This window comes from Bombyx mandarina, chromosome 18 (genome assembly GCF_030267445.1).
Source record: "Bombyx mandarina strain Sakado chromosome 18, ASM3026744v2".
Lineage (NCBI taxonomy): Eukaryota > Metazoa > Arthropoda > Insecta > Lepidoptera > Bombycidae > Bombyx > Bombyx mandarina.
Window position 1 is genome coordinate 1,760,114 of NC_143224.1, and position 20,352 is coordinate 1,780,465.

The 20,352-nt window shown below is 36.4% G+C and overlaps 1 protein-coding gene across 7 annotated transcripts in view; it reads right to left on the reverse strand.

Annotated features, from left to right (window-relative positions):
- The window catches only part of slpr (mitogen-activated protein kinase kinase kinase slipper), a 55,221-nt gene that overhangs the window by 13,836 nt on the left and 21,033 nt on the right, over window positions 1-20,352 (reverse strand). For all 7 annotated transcript variants that reach the window (XM_089734550.1, XM_089734549.1, XM_089734548.1 and 4 more), the window contains exons 2-4: window positions 4,726-4,865; window positions 1,942-2,134; window positions 691-866 (exon numbers count right to left, since the gene is read on the reverse strand). In XM_089734550.1, the coding sequence (XP_089590676.1) occupies window positions 691-866; window positions 1,942-2,134; window positions 4,726-4,865 (509 nt within the window). The remainder of the gene's footprint in view (window positions 1-690; window positions 867-1,941; window positions 2,135-4,725; window positions 4,866-20,352) is intronic.

Here is a 20,352-nt window from a genome sequence, read left to right on the forward strand (position 1 = left end):
AATTTGAAGTGATAATTTCTTTAGAATTAATTTGAAACTCGGTACGAACATACATTAAAAAACAGACGAATATAATATACATATATGTATGTATAGGATTTAGCCTGCGAGAGAATGTGATGTGCCATATATTTTTTTTTACAAATCACCACCACCAATAATTGGCTAGAAGGCGAGCGGTCCACTTGACGAAGTAATCATCGCGGCTAATGGACAACAGCAATGCCAACATAATCATGTCGCTGCCACCTTGGGTTTTCATTACTATTGTCAAGACTCACAGGAAAATATATGTCATAGTCATTAACTGAAATGAAAATATTTTTAACCACTCCTGTATCTCGATTTAACATTAAGCACTACGATATGTTAGTTAGTATGATATGTAGAGTTACCGAAACAATTGTTTATCTGTTTGTTTATATATCTATCAAATGTTTTAAAAGCTTATCCGCTTTAAAATATTCTAATAAGGGCGACTTTCAAACGTCACGTAATCGACTGAAAAACATTTTACCCTACTTTTGCTAGTACTAATGTTCACTGAGAGTCCTAAATAAAAAAATATTACAGATGTCTACCGACAACACTGACCGTTACTAATTGCGACTATTATGTGCTACGGATCAATACAATGGACACTTCAATTGGATGAATATAATAGAATTAAAAACAAAATATAATCCATACCTTCTCCTTTCTCCTAAGATCGCGGAGCACTTCTTCAATTTCTAGTCTCCAACCGTCCTGTAGCGTGTGGAAGGATTCGTGGGGGGCTCTCGTGAATTCTGATTGCCTGATCAACTCCAGCTGGTCCAGTATTTCGGGGAAGAGCGGCCGCTCTCGCGGATTGGAATGCCAGCACGCTGAAGACAATAGGACAATAGGAACAATAGGAATTTCAAAATAGGACGAGCTCGCTACTCTCCAGGTGTAAAGCGGATGATGAAGAAATATAGGCCACTGAGTTTCTCGCCCGATCTTTTCAGTTAGTCGCGTTTCCGATCAGGTGGTAGATCCTGCGAAGCACGGCTCTTGCTAGGGTTCGTGTTAGCAACATCGTCAGGTTTGAGCCCGTGAGCTCACCTACTCGCCCGGTTGCGCTGACGTAACCTCTCAAGGCTATCAGCTTAGGTAGAAAAAAAAGAAGAAATATTATAAGTAGCTCGAGGAAGCTGGGGCTGCATAGTTGTATCACCCGAAAATATTTGAATCAAAACGTGTAAAAAAAATTTAGGCGAAATGCGCTTATGGGTAATTATTTTTATTTAATTTAGTAGTGAAACTTTCTTAACTTCTACTCCGCAGGGGCTGACATTGCACGGGCAAAGGCAAAACAGTTCACACCCATTTCCTCATTTGTTCGGCAACCGATTTTCTTTTTTGTTTTGCTCAGTAGTAGCCATTGACTTTAGTGTTACCAATACCAATGTAGTAAGTTAATTTTTTTTTTTTTCATAAAAAAAATATGTATATTTACGTCAACAACGAAGTCAAATTGTACAATCGAAAAAAACAACCATAAAAATTACATGTTAAGACTACAGAGCCAGTTTTAATGAGGCAAAGACATTTAGAGCCCGCAGGCTAAACTCTGTCTTGGCTATTTCTACCTTAAATAAATCATTCAGTTCGATTTGCATAAAATAACTATTACCGATACTAATACTGGATATTTCGACCTCACAATCTCGAAATGAGGATTATTTACTTTACATTAAAAGACTCGGTTAATTGCTTTATTTTCAGTTTTCACAAGCCGTAGACGTAATTAAAATTACTTTTAGGGTTTCATATATTAAATAAGAGGTAAAATCTAGAAAAAAAATTATTAAAAAATACGACGGTAGTCAGCACACATTTCAAATGTCAACGAATATCACTTTGATGAAACAACAGCAAAACGGGACAATTACATCTTCTGCATACAAAGAAACTCACCTTCCATCAGCTTCCTCCAGGGCTCTGGACAGGTGCTCGGTATAGGCAAGGTTAGTTTGTTGACTGCGACCCCATAGGCCACCGCTAGTGCATCGATGCCTTTGTAAGGGGTCTCGCCCGTGAGCAGCTCCCAGAGAAGCACCCCGTATGACCAAACGTCCGAAGCGTGTGAAAACGTCGAATTCTTTATAACCTGGAATCATAATTACACACTCATTAAAATTACTAGTGGTAACACGCCTTGTGAGTCCGCACGGCAACGTACCAACCACCGACCTGCCTATTTTTGTCGGTTTGAAGGGTGGGGCAGTCGTTGTACTGTTAAAACTGCGGTAGGCAGCGGCTTGGCTCTGCCCCTGGCATTGCTGAAGTCCATGGGCGACGGTAACCACTCACTATCAGGTGGGCCGTATGCTCATCTGCATACAAGGGCAATAAAAAATTTTAAAAAATAAAACTGAGACTTCAGAACTCTTGGCTCAAGTTGGGTGGCTGCATTTACGTTGTAGACGTCTATGGACTCTGGTAACCACTTAACACCGGATGGGCCGTGAGCTCGAAAACCCATTTCAGCAAAAAAATATGAATGCACGCTAACCTAAAAGCAAATTATTTTTAACATAACGCACATAAATACACAACCAGGGACCCCTAAAAGCACTGACACTCAAATTGTATGGCCACAAATTATATCGTCAAATTATTTACATGTATTCACAAAAGCACGCCTGCTAGTGAAATGATAGCGTAGCAAACGTAGAGAGAGACTTCGAATGTTCGAAATGCAAGCCCACACAGGTATATGCGACCGTGAACTAAAACATATTAACATTACTGACTTAATTGTTAGCTGTGTATTTTGTAATGGGACGAGTGCTGTCAATCATTGTGACTACGTAATAATTGGTACAGAAGTACAGATAATGGTACTTATTTTAGAAGATACTACTGAGATAAATTGTAGAAAAAGAACTTAAAACGTAATGATTGTAACAACAAATTGAAAAGCAAGTGGAGGTTTACTAGTTGTTGTGTAAAAAGATAAAACAATTATATTTAGAGATATATAAAAAAAAAACATAAAAAAATACTACACTAAACGGAATGTATTGCAACCTATGGTGGTGATGGTGATGGATCACTAGTTGTGAACTCAACTAATATGCAAATGAGGTGATTTAAAGCCGTTTACTGGTAAGTTATAGCTAACAGGTGTGAGCTGGTCCACAAAATATCCACGTGAATGCGCCACCCACCTTGAGATATAAGTTTTAAGGTATAAGTAGGTTCTAAGTTCTAATATAAGCTATGTACCTATATCAAAATGAAATATGAATTAAATTGAATTAAAAAAAACTATGGCTGTGTTTTATTACCACCCAATATATTTATATTAAAAATAAGTTGTGTTTTATTTAGCAAAATGTTTTTTTTATTGCCCTTGTAGGCAGACGAGCATACGGCCCACCTGATGGTGAGTGGTTACCGTCGCCCATGGAGCAATGCCAGGGGCAGGAGCCAGGAGCATTCAGCAATGCCAGGGGCAGAGCCAAGCCGCTGCCTACCAAATGTGTCATTAATCGTACTGTTTCAAATGACATAATAAAATACTTCAAGTAAATGTAACTTCAAGGTTATTATTACCAACAAAAAAAGTAAAATCATCCAGGTGTTCACATGAATAATTCATATGCGTAACATTAAAAAATTACAAACTATTATTTTTTTGATCAATTAAACAACCATTCCTACTGTCTAAATGTGTTTAAAATTGTTTATTTATTATATTAAATAGTAGGTTTATTTATTGAATGTAAATCAAAGAAATATAAATTTAAGTGTTGTCTGTGTCTGTGGTGATCTTCTTTTTTTTCTCCACCTTATCCCACTAGGTGGGGTCGGCACAGCAAATTTTTCTCTTCCATTCTCCTCTATCAGCCGTCATCTCAACACTCACTCCCCTCTCCCTCGCATCGTCTTTCACACACTCCATCCACGTCTTCTTCGGTCGACCTCTTCCCCCTCTACCTTGCACTACCATTTCCATACATCTCCTAGTCACATGCATCTTCTCTCTACGCATCACATGTCCATACCACGCTAACCGTCCGCTCCTTAATTTGTTACTTTCACACTTCCTCTTATATACTCATTCTGATATCGAAACAAAATCATAACAGTAATTTTGTTTTAGTACGAATAAACTGAATTCTTCTAAATTTTAGCTGTTGGCCTATTTTATTTGAAACAGCATGTCCAATTTGACGGAGATTTTCCGAGATAGGTTAGAGTCTCTAATAATATACTTATTAGGCTACTTATTATCCTTTGCACTTATATACAGGAATTTTCGTCAATAGTAGAGGAATGTCATCAATGGAAACGTATCTTTCATCTCTACGCATTAGTTCTGGTGTTCAGAGATCCAAAGTCACGTCCTTACGTACCCAACCCTTACGGATCCAATAATCCTTGCATTAGACGCCTTCGGCTCTAACACAAGGAGCAGACTTAGGGACCTCGGTAACCGCTACCTAAGCTAAGCCTGCTAAGTTTTCGAAAGCCTAATCTTCTCAGCGGGTCGCGATTCCGAGATAGTAGATTAATTCGCGAAGCAGCTGCCCTTGAGTTGTTAGGTCTCCTTTGGAGGCGCTCGGACAGCTGTCAGCAAATTCCACCCCTCCTGGCTGAACCTTTGCTCGTCCACCTGCCCTGGTGAAACTGGAAAGACCTCCGGACCACCAGTAATCCCACAAACATAAAAAAAAGATCCAAGGTATTCACCTCTGGAGGCATCCAGGCGTAGGTCCCTGCGGCTGACATCCTTGTGGTCTTGTAAACTTCTCTCGCGAGTCCAAAGTCCGTAATCTTCAAAGTTTTGTCTTCTAATGCGTCATCAGGCAGGATTGCTTCACTCAGGAGCACTGCAACAATCAAAAATAATACTCTTAGTACAATTAACCTAAAATCTATAATATAAAGTTACATTGACATATATAGACATGACATAGGTGGTCGAGAACACCACATGTCCCCATATTATACATAGACTATTGTTCTTATAAGATCCCTTCGCCTAAGCCTTTTGATATACGAGGCTAAGGTTTTCAATTGCACCGCAGAAAAAAAAATTATGTTAAGTTTTACATTTTTTTATGTGCTACATTCTAAGTGTTACACAGCAAGGTGCCAATTGATTTTCAAAAAAGAGGTATGAAAATGGGGATTAACATGAGCAACCGCAAGTGATGTTTGATTTTATAAATGTAGTAGAAGTAATAAAGTACCGGTAATAAAATACACTATAATATATAGTGGTAAGTATGTACTTAAACACCATTAAACATCTGTTTCTAATCATGTATTTCTCTATTACAAAAACCACATTTTAATTTTTACTAATATTTCTAAATGAATTAACAGAATATATAATAGATTTTTTTAAGGGATTTTATGACCTGGTATCTAAAACTTTTTAGTCATGTATTATTTTAATTTATATTCTTATTTTTATGAAAAATGATATGGAGTGAAATGAAATGAAGATGATTAATTTGAAACATTAATCAACTGAGATAAAATAAAATGAAATGAGATGATATGATATGGGATGAAATATAATTTTAGTAAAATGGTGGTCATTTACTGAGATTTTTTCAGTGGACCTTTTAGAGGATCCCGAGAAGTTAAGTCCAGTGGCTTTGTTTCATTTTCCTACACTTGTGCACTTTCACAGATATTAAACAGTTAATAAACCACCGTTAGTACACATTTAAACCCGAAGTAACACTAAATAGATAAAATAAAACAAATCACATTTCACTCCTCGCATTCCCGCCATAAAGTCTAATATAATAGAAAAATACTAAAAGAATTATCATTTAAAAAAGCATTACAATCCATGCGGTAAGTATGTATGGTACATCTAACAACTGAACGATTTGAAACGTTTACTCTGAAAGGTTACAAAATCGATTTTTCTGCTATTGAGGTCGGTTCCCTGTTTTAGACAAATAAAGCTTACAGGGGTAGGTTGAAGAGCATGATATTTATACAATGTTCGTTGGCATAGTTCAACTATTAAAGGTTAATGATACAGAACACTGTTTTGCTGTATGCAAGGGTTTAAAGCTACATTACAAAACCTAACACAAATAACGAAATAATGTAAAAAGTTTTATAACATGTGTGTATATAATAAATTGACAAAGGTAACACAGTTAGGTAGAATTTTCGCCAAAGTTCGTCAACCGACTTACATTTTCGTCTTTAAAAGGTAGCTATTGCCTGTACAGTATCACAGATGCGACTCAGCATTATATGCGTGCGGTTTTTTTTTTCTTTTTTCTTTTCATACCTATGCTGATAGCCTTAAGAGGCTATATCAGCTTCGCCCTAACGTGTAGGTGAGCTCACGGGGCTCAAACCGGAGTGTTGCTAACACTGGCCTTAGTAAGAGCAGTGCTTTGCAGAATCTACAGCCGGATTGGAAACGCGACCCACTGAGAAGATCCGGCGAGAAACTCAGTGGGCTAACGCGGGGAGGAGTTTCGAGTTCTTTGGACACATTGCCAAAAAGAGAGGTGACAATTTAGAGAAGCTGCTGGTAACAGGCAAGGTATGCGGAAGAAGGCCCGGAGGCAGAAGTCCAATACGCTGGCAGAAGTGGCGCAGGATAATCCAGGAGAAAGTTGTTAGAGGAGGCCATAACCTTCAGCATTGAGGATTATCGACGCAAGGAGTACAATATTATTTATTTTATTTTATTATATTACTAGCTGACCTGGCAGACTTCGTAGTGCCTCAATCGATAAATAAAATACCTAAACTTTTGTATAAAATAAACTTAAAACAAACAAAAGGAATCCCTCCGGACGGGGGACACATCAAAGGAAAAACAAAATTGTTATTTTTATTTAATTCCGAGCATTTTCATATTTATCTACCTTTTAAACCTTCTCTGGACTTCCACAAATAATTCAAGACCAAAATTAGCCAAATCGGTCCAGCCGTTCTCGAGTTATCGAGACTAACGAGCAGCAATTCATTTTTATATATATAGATTCTATTATTAATGCGAAATGATAACCTTATTGACCTTCAATGTTATCTATTTTTCCTTTTATCTTATACATTTCAGAATATTGCACAACACAAAATAATACACGTAGGTACCTAAAAACATTACTGGTGGTAGGACCTCTTGTGAGTCCGCACGGGTAGGTACCACCATCCTGCCTGTTTCTGCCGTGAAGCAATAATGCGTTTCGGTTTGAAGGGTGGGGCAGCCGTTGTAACTATACTTGAGACCTTAGAACTTATATCTCAAGGTGGGTGGCGCATTTACGTCGTAAATGTCTGTGGGCTCCAGTAACCACTTAACACCAGGTGGGCTGTGAGCTCGTCCACTCAGCTAGCAATAAAAAAAAAACATTTACGTATTACTATATTCACTTTTCTGTTCGATAATTTCGTATTTCTAGGTTTGAGTTTTTATTTTTATTGCTTTTAGTGGGTGGACCAGCTCACGTCCCATCTGATGTCAAGTGGTTACCGGAACCCATAGACATCTACAACATAAATTACAAATTACAGTACAACCGCTGCCCCATCCTTCAAATTGAAACGCATTACTGCTTAAGCACAGAAATAAGCATTTTTAATTTTAAGGTTCGTAGTGACGTTCAACTCCATTTTTAGATCCTCACAGCGTATTTCCCATCGTATGAGCACCGACATCGTTTGTAACTGTGGGCGGACTATACAAACAATTTTACGAGCGACCTATATAGCTACATAATATGCAACAAGAGTACGTCGGGTCCGTTTCAGAGCCCATGTGACTTTGTCGCATTAAGTTGGTATGACTTAAGCTTGCATGATGGGCAGGTAAATTAAGTTTTTTTAATTTATTGCTTAGATGGGTGGACGAACTCATAGCCCACCTGGTGTTAAATGGATACCAGAGCCCATAGAAATCTACAACGTAAATGCGCCACCCACCTTGAGATATAAGTTCTAAGGTCTCAGTATAGTTACAACGGCTGCCCCACCCTTCAAACCGAAACGCATTGGTTTTAGCAGATATGAATCAGGATTGCGACGTTGAAGTGGTAGTGGGCATGGCACATTGCTCGTAGAACGGATGACGGTTCGGGCTGAAGACTTGCTGAATGGCGACCGCGTACCGGAAGACGTAGCGTGGGTAGGTTTCCCACAAGATGGACCGACCTATCAAGGTTCGCGGGGATCCGCTGGATGCAAACAGCGCAGGACCGATCGTTGTAGCGAGGCTTGGGGGAGACCTATGTTCAGCTGTGGACGTCTGTAGGCTGATAGAATAGAATAGAAAATCAATCAGTCCGTTAATTTTCCCGTTACGAAACATAAACATCAAAACAAATAACTATTTCAAAATTATAATATGTGAACTAAACGTCATTGGAATGACTGAATATTGCTTATTTCCTGCAAAACATAATGTCGAACGTTGATAAAATGTATGCTACACATGTCAGAACCTAAACATTTTCCGTAAACAACGAATTTATTTATTAATAACAACTACTCGTCCATTGATGCTATTTCTACAGCACATAGAATTTGTAGCTTCATTACAGGATTTTAAATATTATCTCACTTAAATTATAAAAGTTACATTTTACCTCTGTTAACTTATATAATTTTTGCCGTATAGGCAGACGAGCATACGGCCCACCTGATGATGAGTGGTTACCGTCGCTCATGAACTTCAGCAATGCCAGGGGCAGAGCCAAGCCGCTGCCTGCCGTTTAATACTCTCCACAAGCCACGTTTGAAGAAGGACATGTCATAAGCGCTATAATTACGGATGTATGAATGTAATGGAATGTTGCAAATAAATTTTCACCCACTTTTAATTGCTGTAACATCAAAAACCCTAAGAAATGTGCTACCAAGAGCTGATGTGTTCCATAATTTAAAAGGAACAAAATCCTAAAGAAACTATAAATCTTAGTTTGGGTTACAAAAGTATGTGTTTTGGTAAAATGCTCGAACAAAATTTGTAAATGTCTATTTATTTATCAGAACAATATTTTAGGCATTTTATCTCGTAGGCAGCGGCTTGGCTCTGCCCCTGGCATTGCTGAAGTCCATGGGCGACGGTAACCACTCACCATCAGGTGGGCCGTATGCTCGTCTGCCTACAAGGGCAAAACAAAAAAAAAAAAATTATGTATTCAGTATTAGTATCGGATACCGAGAGAGAAACCCCAAATATGTATTACACTAATCATTATTACGAAGTACATACTTAAATCATGAAACAAAGATACAATAATAATATATTTCAACAAAAAGGTTTAATCATTACAGGCAAATACACTTACTGGAAAGTTCTATGGAAACGAACCGATATGATAGTGAGCCGTGAGCAATTCACACGTTTATCAAGAACTAAAAAGAACAAAGAAATACGTTTGCATGTTTAGCTGAAACATTGAATAAAAATCCTTCATCAAATTGATCCAGATTATTTAAATCAGGTATTTCGGGTATTTTTTCTTTAAAAGTTTATCGTTGACTTAAAATTATAATTGTATAGTACCAGAAAAAAAAAAGGTTATTAAAAGAAGTAAGTATGTTCTTTCCAAAAATAATTACATACTTAGTTATGTACGTGAAAACAAAATTTTAAAATTGTAATCTCAAAATATTTAAAAATCTTATGGTCCCAATAATTTTATAAGTGGTATAATATATTGGATAAAATTTTATTGATTTTAGGCTGTATGCTCTGCTCTTATTTGGCGCCACTTTTGTACATCCTTCCTTCTTGCCATCTTGTATGCGGTGTGTAAATGTGTGTGAATTAATTATTAAAAATAAAACGTATAGTTCAAAGAATTCTTGTTTATCAACATAATCTCAATATAATAAAAATTTAATTGGTGCAAAACATCGGCTTCACATAGTGTTACTAAAAAAAAACAGTCAACTTTGGTTGATTGATAACCTTTTGGTTGGTTGATGATAACCTTTGGGTTAATTTGTTTCTGTGGGACCGACTGGAGAACTTCCTTACCGAACAAAAAAGAATCACGCAAATCGAGTAAGCGATAAGTTTCGGGGAAACCCAATATTATATAGACAAATAATGAAAACGAATATAATATGCGATAACACCACGCGCCCAATTAAAAACGTAATACATTTTACGGCACAGGAAATCCTCGCACTCGGTCGCTGTATTGCTAGAGTAAAAAGCAATACTAATAAAACCATTAGACCATTCTCACATAATAATTCAAAACTACTGTTTAGCATAAAGAGCAGCATACTAGATTTACCAGTCGCGCTACAACATCATTAAACACATAATTGTATGAATAATTTACCAAATTAACATCGATTCAAATAAATTATATTAAACTGAAAAAAATACTCAATTTACTGGTGGTAGGACCTCTTTTGAGTCCGCGCGGATGGGTACCACCACCATGCCATTTCTGCCGTGAAGCAGTAATGCGTTTCGGTTTGAAGGGTGGGGCAGCCGTTATAACTATACTGGAGACCTTAGAACTTATATCTCAAGGTGGATGGCGCATTTACGTTATGGATGTCTATGGGCTCGAGTAACCACTTAACACCAGGTGGGCTGTGAGCTCGTCCACCCATCTAAGCAATCACAATAAAAAGTCTAAATGAAACGGGTTTAAACGGTACTCATCGTTCTTAACGCAACATTGATTTGACATTCGCGCACAATAGGACAACGTTGACATCAATAAGAGCGGACACTCCCGAGAATCAATTTCGCCAAATTGGTTTGAACCGAAAGCGATCATTCTTCGGAGTGCGCACACGACCCGTGAAATGAATTATTCAAGAGACGAACGTCGCCGTCGTCGTCGGGAAGCACAAACCGACAGGATACAGATCCGGTTCCTCTCTAGCTTCCAAGCCATACTCATTGATTTGTATTCTATACTTAGACGATCTTGTTGCTCCAGTAGGGGAACAAAACGATTTGAGACATGCGATTAAAAACATAAAATACGTTTTTTTTATTTATTTCCAAAGTAGTAGTGATTTGACGTCTATTATAGCGCTCTTCAGAGCTAGCAGTTTGAGATTTTTTTAAATGATTTTATAAAGATGGTCTCGTTCTCGTGGTGCTGCTAGTGAGATCGCATTAGTCACCTTTGCTATGGTGTGGATTCGATTTAATTTCAATTATGAGCACGTACTGAAACGGTTTAAAATTTTGATTACATTCGCTGATCATTATTATTATCTTAATATTTTTTTCTACCTTAGGTGGTAACCTTAGAGGCTTATGCCAGCGTAACCCGACGAGTAGATTAGCTCACGAGGCTCTAACCTGAGAACGTTGCTAACACTGACCCTAGCAAGAGCAGTGCTTCGCACAATCTACCTCCTTATCAGAAACGCGATCTACTGAGAAGATCCGGCGAGAAACTCAGTGGGCTTAATTTCACAGAGAAGAAATTAGAACGTTCGTTATCCTATAAGTATATTTTGAAGTAGTTATTTTATGTTCATAATATTTTATTTTAAGAAGAATAATCTTGTTCGTTACGCGTGCATACGGCACAGCTTTCATCAGTTAATTAAAAATCACACAAGTAATACATTTTAATAGAATACGACCATTTTGTCAACCGATCCCTTTTTAGATCGCAATAAAAAGAAGACTATATGTAATGTCTTTTATAGGAAGGCGTCCAGACTCCTACATAATTACATGATCTTTAATTATACAGCTCTCGGAGACGAGGAAGCTATGTAAAGAATATTAACAACGCATTATTGAGTAATTAGGTATATTACGATAAATAATGACCTACGTGTGCCCTGTTTTATATCTGCGAACCCATAGTTACAAAGCCTTAAATTGAGGAATGATTTTTCTCACAACAGCGTTATAGCGGACGAAATGAAAGAGTAGTTCATTTGATGAAAGGTAATTATAATATATCTCTAGCAATTTTAAAGTGTAGCATAGCAGACATATTTTTTATTAGTTTTTTATTGCATAGATGGGTGGTTCTGCTCATAGTACACCAAGTGTTAAGTGGTTATGGGAGCCCATAGACACCTACAACGTAAATGCGCCACCCACCTTGAGATATGAGTACTGAGGTCTTAGTATAGTTACAACAGCTGTCCCACCCTTCACACAGAAACGCATTAGTGCTTCACGGCAGAAATAGGCAGGGTGGTGGTACCTACCCGTGCGGACTCACAACAGGTCGTACCACCAGTAAAAATCTTTCTGATCTTACCATATCTACATCAGTAACTGCTTCCGATGCGATTTATCGCATATACTTGTCCCTCGCATGCAATAACAAGTTCGAATGTCAAACGAACCTTGACGTAAAATTTGATATTTAGTCTTTAAGGATTTGGCTAATTTGTTCTTTATTTTCCGCGTAGACGGAAGGTAATAAAATTAATTATCCACCAGCTTTAAAGTAGTTATCATAATATAAAAATTAATAGCATTAAATTACCTACATAAATTGAAGTTCGGATGTTATCATTATAACAAAATTCTTCGAAATAATAAATCGAATGGCAAAGTTTAAAGATTATTTCTCAGTAGTAGGAACGTCTAGACATTTTGCCATAAACCAGAGCAAGACGGTATTTATACATTTTACGTAACTATTCGACATTTTGTATTAAGCTGTCTCAGTCTTGAATCTTTATATCCGTCATTAACCAAGAACCAAAGAGGTACTAATCTCGGTGAAGTCTCAATCAGTATAAATAACTTTTTGTTTTTTTTTTATGTTTAAGTATTACTGGTGGACCAGAGGCCTTTCCATTTTCACCAGGACAGGTGGGCGAGCAATGGCTCAGCTAGGAGGGCTGGGATTAGCTAACAGCTGCCTATTGTTTGATGTCAGAGTGTGCTTAGTGCGAGTTTTTTAACGTTCACATTTGCCTGCGTTTGCCGCTAGGGGCGCTGTTCCAACTGGATACAAATATCAGTTAACTTTTAGGCTATCGAGAACGATAAAAAACTTACTAAGCACACTAGACACATCAAACAAAAACTAATGAATGGTGCAACTTTTTTTTTTTTACTTTTACTTCCTAGACCCTTGATCCTTATCTAGTAAAATGTATTATGGTGTTTTCTTTTAAGATAAAATTACTAAATTTTAAAAAAACACGCGCGTTTACAGTAATATTAATAGATGGCGCTATTAGTTTTCTGAATAACGCAATGGTTATATTACATGGTTTTATATAAAATGCATTTCAAAGCGACTGAATGGGCCTCAGCGCAGTACCGAGTCGCGAACATATCTAGTTTTACTATAATTTCAGAAAATTGAGATATCGTAATCACCATCATATTATCTGTGACAACTGACAATATTTGTCCAATGAAGGAAGAATTATGCCCATATACATCCACACATATTATATTATTTCTGCCGTGAAGCAGTAATGCGTTTCGGTTTGAAGGGCGGGGCAGCCGTTGTAACTATACTGAGACCTTAGAAATCATATCTCAAGGTGGGTGGAGGCATTTACGTTGTACATGTCTATGGGCTCCAGTAACCACTTAACACCAGGTGGGCTGTGAGCTTGTCCACCTATCACTAAATAGTATAAAACAAAGTCCCTATATCCCTATGTATGCTTAAACTTTAAAACTACACAACGGATTTTGATGCGGGTTTTTTTAATAGATAGAGTGATTCAAGAGGGAGGTTAGGTATATGTATAATAACATCCATTAAATAGTGGAGAAATCAATAATAAAATACAGTTTCCGAAGCGAAGCCAGGGCGGGTCGTTTGTTTAAGCAATAAAAGAAAAAACATCCGGTAACTAAGCTCGTCGGCTCATCTGTAGCAACAGAAAGAAAGATCTAAATAATTATGTTCTCGCACGATAATCATGATTACACTAACTGGAAGTATTAACGTAAGTGATAAAATATTATAATTAACAAAACATTAACCATTTCATTGGCATTACTAATTTTACAAGATTTTTTTTTAGACATGGTGTGTACATTTATATTTTAATGAGTGACACTAATAAAATAAATAGCTATTACGTACATATATACTTTTGATATTAGATAGCAAATAAATAAACTGTTTTTTCTTCACCATTACTTAGGTTTACGATTGGAGTAATCGACAGAAAACACTAAAAAAACGAAAGCAATTGATACATTACGCAGGCGTGTTACTTCGAAAAAACGACGAAATTGTAACATCCAGCCCCCCGAATACATAAACCTTACACATTTTTATGAACCACGCGAGAGTAGTCATGAATACTATATAAATTATATTTATGTGTTTTTGTACATGTTCATATAACGTTTTATATGGTGGTGTGTAGTATGTTTAAAATTTTAATACTAAAACAAAAATAATGTCCATACATTGCCGTACCGAAGGATAAACCAATGAACACATGCAACTATTTTTTGACGTGCAGACTGAGCTGGGTGGGAGTTGCGATTGCATTTGAATACGCTTCAGATCGAAATGGGTTTTGCGCAATTTTGATACTCCTGTTCGATAGCCTGATAGCAGACGAAATGAACAATAATTATTAGGTCTAGTATAGAAGTAATATTATTATTAAGTCGTCGTGGCCTAAAACATAACACGTCCGGTGCATTCGTTTTGAGCGATGCACCGGTGTTCGAATCTACGTACTCAAAAATGTTCACGATTGACTTCCATGGTGAAGGACTAACATCGTTTAATAGCAATCAAACCCGCAAAATTATAATTCGTGAGTTCGCACCGGTAGGTACCACCACTGCCTATTTCTGCCGTGAAGCAGTAATGTGTTTCGGTTTGAAGAATGGAGCAGACGTTGTAACTATACTTGAAACCTTATAACTTATATCTCAAGGTGGGTGGCGCATTTACGTTGTAGATGACTATGGGCTCCAGAAACCACTTAACACTAGGCGGGCTGTGAGTTCGTCCACCCATTTACGTAATAATAAAAAATAAATAAACTATAAGTACATATTGTATTCAAAATTTATTTTTCCATTTTTTTTTCCCCTTATACTATTATAATATTATATTTTCCTAGCCTCAAAATTATAAACGGATTTTTAAATATTTTCCAAACAAAAATCCAAGCACTGTATACAGCAAATACATCAGAAAAGCCTCGTTATACGAACGAGGGTATTTCGTAAAAAAACAAAAACAGGCTTTCCAATTAGGCAAGCATTCATACCCGCCATGTTGTTACGTGTGACGTATTGTTGAAAAATACACGTCAATTAATTTGACGACGGGGATGTGAGTACCCTCGTATCATAACAAAGAGCTTTTTGTTACAGTTTCACCGCGAGCGAATTGTCTCTGTTTTGAATGTTTTTGACGAATATTAGTTGTAACGTTTCGTTGTAGTTCTCATTCAATGCTTCATTTCACATCAACTTTACTCACAAGACAAAATAAAACATAAAAAAAATCATTACAATTATTATAGTTGAATCTATATATTTAATACGTGAAGCAAAAACTTTGTATCCCTTTTTACGAAAATTGCGCGGACGGAGGAGTATGAAATTTTTCCACGCTTATAGAGAATATAGAGAAGAAGTGCACAATGCTATTTTTTTTAAATAATGCATAAAAGATACATTAAATCAATAAAGAAAACATTACATACACTACATACCATGTATTTGACGCACACACGCATGCATACTATAATTATTTATTGTCAAACTTTTGTTCTTGACGTCTGTGGTCAAATTGAGAATAGATTAAATATTGTTTGTCTTTATTAATATTTTTTTATAGTGTAGCCTTGGCGAAATTTGTGATTATAGAAGTATAAAATACAATCATAATAGTGTACAAACTTATTATACAATTCCAATTAATTATAGTCGAATTTCGACTACTGCGGGACCTCTAGTTATTTATAACTTTATGATGATTGAAAAGTTACGTTTTTAACGCGAGAAATTTTAATCATTAGAATGAATTGAAATACACAATATGTATGTAGTAAAATTTTCAATTACGCAGGATACATGGTTGTCCTTCTTTGAATCAAACGACTTTTTAAATGGCGATTGTGTGAATTGGACAAATGAAATAATAGATCTGGTGTTGAAATTACCGAGGGTCATAGACATCGGTACTGTGAATATCGCAACCCACTTTGGGATATGAATGATAACTTGCATTACAATTTTTACCTCACACAACACAAAAACGTTGATCAGAATATGCATGATACAGTTACCACTTCGTTTTTATAATATTTCGTTGATTTCAATACAGAAAATCACGCAAAACTCCTTAAGGTTATTCTTACGACTTGAAATTACAACCAAAACAACCATCTGAATTTATTACTATCAAAATTTTAGGTCAAATTCTTGACATGAAATCAAAATAGACATACATTTAAATGATTTAAATTCTGTATTTGCATTATAATGTCCTATTGCGTGGGATGGATGGCGACGGTTAGAGGCGCCGGCGCAATCCTAAGGCATAATTGATAACAATGGTCGTTAGTTTTTTATTGTGTCCTTTTTGTGAGCAATTTTTTCCCCCCTACTTATACTGATAGCCTTGAGAGGCTATTTCAGCTTCGCCCTAACGTGTAGGTGAGCTCATGTGGCTTAAACCGGGAGTGTTGTTAACACTGGCCCTAGAAAGAGCAGTATTTTTCAAAATCTACCACCTGATCGGAAACGCGACCCACTGAGAAGATCCGGCCAGAAACTCAATGGGCTGTGTCTATGGGTTATTTTGAGCAATAATAACCCAATGTATTATACATAGTACATGATCTAATGATATTGTTCGATAAATCTTCTTATTTTGTCTTCAAGTCAGTGGTAATTTCACATCGACTTCTAATTACAAAAAAGCTTGTATTGCCTTAACTTACTAGACTATTAATGAAAGCGGAAAAAACACGGACCAAGCAATTGTGGCCGTCGGTTGTTAATTCCTATATGGGTGTAATCTGGCGCCGGCGCCGACAGATAAACACGCGACCACGAGCGCCAAGACGGGAGTTGTTGCAATATTATATTTATAGACCTTCAATCTCTACGAGAAAACGTTAATTCTATTGAGAGTTGTGCGGTTTGTGGGATATTTTAAGTTTTAAAATAAATCTTTAACATTTTTGGTTGTTTTTTTCGACAGTGTTGCGTATTTTTATCTCATTTTTTTTTCTGGATTTTCGTTACAGTAATTTTAGTTTATAGAAAATATTTCTTAGGATAAATAAATAAAGCGTCATGTCTCTTTTTTATTTATTGCTTAATTGGGTGGACGAGCTCACGGTCCACCTCGTGTTAAGTTGTTAACGGAGCCCATGGACATCAACAAGGTAAATGCCGCCACCCACCTTCAGACATGAGTTCTCAAGTCTCATTTTTTACAGTACAACGGCTGCCCTGCCCCACTCTTCAGACCGAAACGCATTACTACTTCACGGCAGAAACAGGCAGGGTATTTATTGGTACTTACCCGTGCGGACACACAAGAGGTCCTACTACCAGTCTTAAATTTGATATCCTTTTTATTCGAATAGGTACGTTGTTATTTCATCATAAGATCAATTCGTAAATACATAAAAAGGAGAACTCTAATTCTTTCATCAAAAAAATTGAAGAACTGCTTTTTAAAATTGGCTAATAATAGCAGTCATTATATATGAGTTTCGATTATTAACATAAATAAATTAACTTTTTCTTTTTGTGTCATCAATTTATTTCGAATCTACAACTACTACAAACCAAAATTAAAATAAAATCATACTAGTTACAAACTCGACTAGCCGACATTGACCAGACCAACCGTTCAACTTTAACCACAATCGGAAAACGCTTTAGGAATTAACATTAGTATTCAGAGCAGCGTCGAACCAGACTTGAAAAATTATCATAACACATTGTTGTCGTGTAAAAGTAATAAGAGTAACATGTAACGCGACAGACACGAAGCGAACTCCTCAAGATTCGTAGAAGCCTTTTATTGCCGGTAACGGTACGTAATAACTTTTGTTGATGGCGAGACTAACAAAATCCTTTTAATAGCCTGTTGACGAAAACTTTGCATAGATACATAAACAGTGATTCCCAAACTATTCTATAATCGAAATGTGAAGTGGTCAGTGGATCGAAAGTAGACTGCTATTTTTATATTATTAAAGATATTAGATATTATTCGTATATTACAGCTAAAGAAGTGTGTAGATTTTGGAAATTGACTAAGTTATTTTAGTATAGTCAATCAAGAATTAATTAATTTTGCGGATAAAATTACTTAATCAATAAAACGGGAGACAAGTTTCCCACACGACGCTTTGGCCCTAAATTTAAATTCCCTGTACTTGTTTACGTTAAAATATTATACTATGCGATATTAAGCAAATAGATACGGAGCAAACAAACCTATTCGTGAGAGGGATGTTTACCCGAAGTAGGATTAGAACCCATGAGCCTTGTCTTAGCAGTCAAAGCTTGTAATCAATGCAGCAAAGCGTTAATCAATGTACGTAACACAATTCAACAATTTATAATTGTTAGTAAATAGCACTTTTCCTTTTCAGTATCTAAATTCTAAAAATAAGACGTATTTTTGTCATCGGATCACTACCAACAAATTGATATGAATTAATATAATACTCGATCGAGTATCCTACTCTACTACATTCGAACTACTATCCTTATATCTTTGAAAACATACAATCTCAGATCTGAATTACACGATGACGTTATCGCCGGTAATAATAATACCTACCACTCTGTACCTAAGCTCTTTCTGCAAATTTTTTTTCTTCCTATGCTTGATTAGCCTTGACAGGGTATTTCAGCGTTACCCTAGCGTGAAAGTGAGCTCTTGGGGCTCAAACCGGAGGTGTTGCGAGCACTGGCCCTAGCAAGGTCAGTTCGCAGAATTTACCACCTGATCTAAAACGCGACCTACTGAGAAGTTCCGGCGAGAAACTCAGCGGGTTGTACCTGTGGGTTAATTTACTCGCCGAGCCCTTCGTCGCAAGCGACGGGTTCGGCGAGGACGGTGACCGATGCTTGAGGTACCTAAAAGCACCGTTAATGGATCGGGAGGATCCGTAATGACGTGTTTAGGGCGGCGTTCTGCTATTGCTTACCGGTTGATACGTTGACCGCATAATATTATCAAAGGATGGACGTGTTATCATTCAATCAATGTATATGATACCTGTAATGTTCTGTGCTGATGTATAATAACATGTTGGTGACCAATAAAAAAAAATATAAAAAAAAATGTCGCCACTCTCACAAATATGACAATTTATCGGAAGAGTAAGAATGTATTTTTAGTTGCAGTTGCTGTTTGAGGTATATTCGAATAGGCAACAATAAGCACTTCAAAGATGTTAATTAGATTATTGACGGTCCTCTTAACTATTCTTCTAATCCTCTTTTAATATCGTTTCGTTATAACAACAAAATGGTTACAATTAGTAGATGATAGAAGTACTGGTGGTATGACCTCTTATGAACCCGTAAGGACAGGTATAACCATAATACCTCGTTCTTCCCATCAAGAAGGGTTATACAAAAAGCAACGATAAATATAATATTACGTAACAATCAATTAACCTACTAAGTTTATGTTTTAAGTTACTTTTCGTTGGAAGTTCCTTATCGGTTACTGATTTATTTTTGTAGTGACATTCAGTGGCAAGATAACAAACTTTAATGGTATAATGAGTATGAGCTGGGCCTTCAAACTGACTACGAAATATTAGTCTTCAAAATAAATTACAATATTTTTTGGTTTGGTAAAACTTTTCATGGTAATTAGCACGTCTAGTTTTTATTAAATGTGAAAAATGTAGTGTTGAATGAATGAAATGAATTGTCCATTTTTACTAAAACAAACAAGAAGAGAAACCAATAACAAAAGTCAGGTGCTGAATTACTGTACTGTACTGTACTGTAAACACTGCACTTACCTATCAGATACTTAATCACTAGAAAAAGTTTCAATGCTTACTACTACAATTTTTTTTCTATTTAATTATATTTTTTAAGGGATTTTATGACCTGGTAACTAAGACCTTTAAGTCATGTCTTATTTTAATGTATATTCATATTTTTATGAAAAATGATATTATGGAGTGAAATGAAATGAAGATGATTAATTTGAGACATTAATCAACTGGGATGAAATTAAATGAGATGATATGAGATGAAATATAATCTCAGTAAAATTGTGGTCATTTACTAAGATTTTTTCAGTGAACTTTTTGGAGGATCCCGAGAAGTTACGTCCAGCGGCTTTGTTTCATTTTCCCACAGTTAATAAACCACCATTATTACACATTTAAAGCCGAAGAAACACTAAATAGACAAAATAAAACAAATCACAC